Genomic DNA, 2,627 nt, shown 5'->3' with positions numbered 1-2,627 from the left:
TCTTGTTACTGGCAGGCAGCACCTAAAGGCTTGCAGGGAGAGGTGATATTTTCCTTTCTGACTCCTCAGTGGATGAATCCTGTCCTGAGTGCAGCTGACGGACTCTCAGTGAGGGCTCTCCCTTGCCTTTACACCTGCATAGCTCTGTAAAAATAATAATCTACCTTCCTGTCCTCCCTGGGACTTAAAGATGCCAAGATTTCGCAGCAGTCCCTGTGTTGTCCCCATCTAATGGGGGACCACCCATCCACACCATCTTCCCGGACCACACTCTCAAGCCCAATGGTACAGACACTCATGGAATGGGAGGCTGAGTTAGAGCGTATTTGCAGCAGTTTCTTACCTATTCTGTGTCCCCAGAGACCCCAGGTGGAGATTCGGCATGCAGTAGTCGGGAGAGTTGATGAGATAAACCAGATCCATCTCTTTCACTGGTCTGGCATCCATTTCTTTGGGTATCAGCTGCTTCCTGGGCCCTATGAGCCGGTGGGTCACCTTGATGGCTGCCAGGTACTTGGACTTGAGGTCAGAGCCGATTTCACCCAGGTTTGGCAGTCCCTTCCAACAGGTCTTCACCGAACAGGAGCCTGAAACACCGTGGCATTTACACTTGGTATCCAGGGAGTCACTCAGCACCTGCAGAGGACAGGAAAACGGATGAATTTGCTTCTGCTTTCTTCTGGTACCCACCCTACCGATTGATTTGCAAGAGCATCCATGGGAAGTTTCAAGAGATGAAAGAGCTCAGCTGCTTACTGCCACCTTCAAATGAATATAATGGGGCAATGAAGGACTCAGCCCTGCTTCATTCCCCTTGTGATAAGAACCTAGCCCTTGGGGAACTCCCTGCTGGAGCTTGCAGTAGGGCTGGTGGCTTCCCTAGCCAACACGGGTGCAGGATGGCCACGTCCTCACCTGGGGAACACGAGTGCATGGAAGCACAAAACCCCACAGTTCTGGGCAGGGCTGGGGAGCCCGGCTGGAGCGGGGCAGGACGGGCCTGTGCTCCCATGAGAGGGGTGGAAAGAAGTACTGGAAGTACTGGTGTGAAGTGGCAAGTATCTTGCCGTAGTTCTGGAAAGGGCGCAGGGATGTTTGGGGAGGGTAGCAGTGGGGGATGTCTCTGCAAACACATGTAACTCCATTTTAACCATTTAGTTGCCTCCTGACGTTAAGTACAGCATCCCAACAGCCTGGCCAGAGTCTACCGCCTTACATTAGGCACCTCTGTCCCCCAGGCTGCTGTAAGATGTGCTGGGCTGCAGCAACCCGTGGTGGGCACCATACCCACCTGCCGGCCCACCGCATTGTTATGCAGATTCATGGCCTTGAGCGCTTGTGTCCCCAGCTTGCTGGATTTTAAGGGACTGTCAGCAAAAGCGCTGCCAAGCTGGAGGCCGTAGTGCAGGTTGTCCCCGCAGCCACCCCATCTGAAGTCCGGCCCGGGGACCTCCGAGGGGACGGAGCCACAGGAGCAGAGAGGGAGCTCTCCCGAGGTGCAGGCTTGGGCAATGGAGTGCGTGACGGCGGCAGCAGCCAGGGCGTAGACGAAGGCGGATTCCCGGGTTCCTGGGAAGAAGAGGGGGAGATGTCCTTCCTCCCTGCCCAGCCAAACACTCCTCTCAATGATCTCACAATGCAAATGAGGGTTTTTTTTCTTGCAACAGGATAAAACCAAGGCCCAGTGTTTTTCTTGCGCTATATTTTTAACCTGTGCCACCCATTATATTATGCTGTCAGTATACAGCCTGTGTCCCCACCTCTTCCCCCTTTTTTTTGGAGCCTCTAGTAGCTGGTTTTGTTTGAAATGGAAGTTACTGTCTGTCATCTCCTGCAGATCTAAGTTGCGTAGGATTAACACCAGTGTAACGGCAGCAAGTTTCTCCAAAATTGACACCCCCCCAACTAAACAGCAGGGCTGTACATTAAAGCACTGCCTAAAGTGCTGCCTGCCTGGAAAGCTACGTGGGGCAGAAAGAGGAGCACGAACACAGCGGACGAAACATCTTTTACCTTTCAGCAGGTCAGGGCCAAAGCTGGGGGCACGTTGGATGGAGGAGCAGTTCCACCTCATGTCTGCAAAGGTCTTCTGACAGACGCTCTTGGTCTGGCGGGCGGCCCGGACGATGCTGTGCATGACCTCCAGGTTCCTGCGGCACATCTGGAATTGGTCGGGCCCCAGCCAGGCGAGCAGCCGGCAGGGGGGGCGTTGGCGGGTGGCCGGGAGTGGTGGCTTTCGTTCCAGGCCCCCCCGCTGCCGCTCTCCGTCAGCCCTCTGTGGAGAGAGGATGGGTGTCAGCGGGATGGGGGGGGACCACAGGCACCCCTCCGGGGACCCAGCCAGAGAGGAGGAGCCCCGAAGGGGGGCACTGGGGAGGGGGTGCATCCCCCCCAGGGCCACTACTCACAGCCACTGGATGGCCGTGGACAGCCCCAGCTGGCAGAGCAGCGCGGCGGCGGCGGTGGGGCGGCCCATGGCCAGGGATGGGGCTGGGGATGGGATTGGGGATGGGTCGACTGGGGCCGCTCAGCACTGCCGCCCCCTTTTATAGCCGCGGGCGGCGCGGTCCTCCCCCCCGGGGGGGGGAACAAAGGCGGGTTCCATGCACTTCGCAGCGGGGGAGGGG

At 57.4% G+C, this 2,627-nt stretch overlaps 1 protein-coding gene across 1 annotated transcript in view; it reads right to left on the bottom strand.

Moving 5' to 3' along the window:
* LOC104081849 (protein Wnt-11b-like) overlaps nt 1–2,476 on the bottom strand; it is a 3,094-nt gene extending 618 nt beyond the window's left edge. Inside the window, 5 exon segments of the mRNA XM_009584731.1 lie at nt 344–636; nt 1,292–1,569; nt 2,014–2,224; nt 2,227–2,275; nt 2,409–2,476. Coding sequence (XP_009583026.1) covers nt 344–636; nt 1,292–1,569; nt 2,014–2,224; nt 2,227–2,275; nt 2,409–2,476 — 899 coding nt within the window.
* Nucleotides 2,477–2,627: the final 151 nt, after the last annotated feature.

Source organism: Fulmarus glacialis, unplaced genomic scaffold (assembly GCF_000690835.1).
Source record: "Fulmarus glacialis isolate BGI_N327 unplaced genomic scaffold, ASM69083v1 scaffold31559, whole genome shotgun sequence".
Classification (NCBI taxonomy): domain Eukaryota; kingdom Metazoa; phylum Chordata; class Aves; order Procellariiformes; family Procellariidae; genus Fulmarus; species Fulmarus glacialis.
Note: the sequence above shows the minus strand (reverse complement) of the source record. Positions and strands in the feature narration are given on the sequence as shown.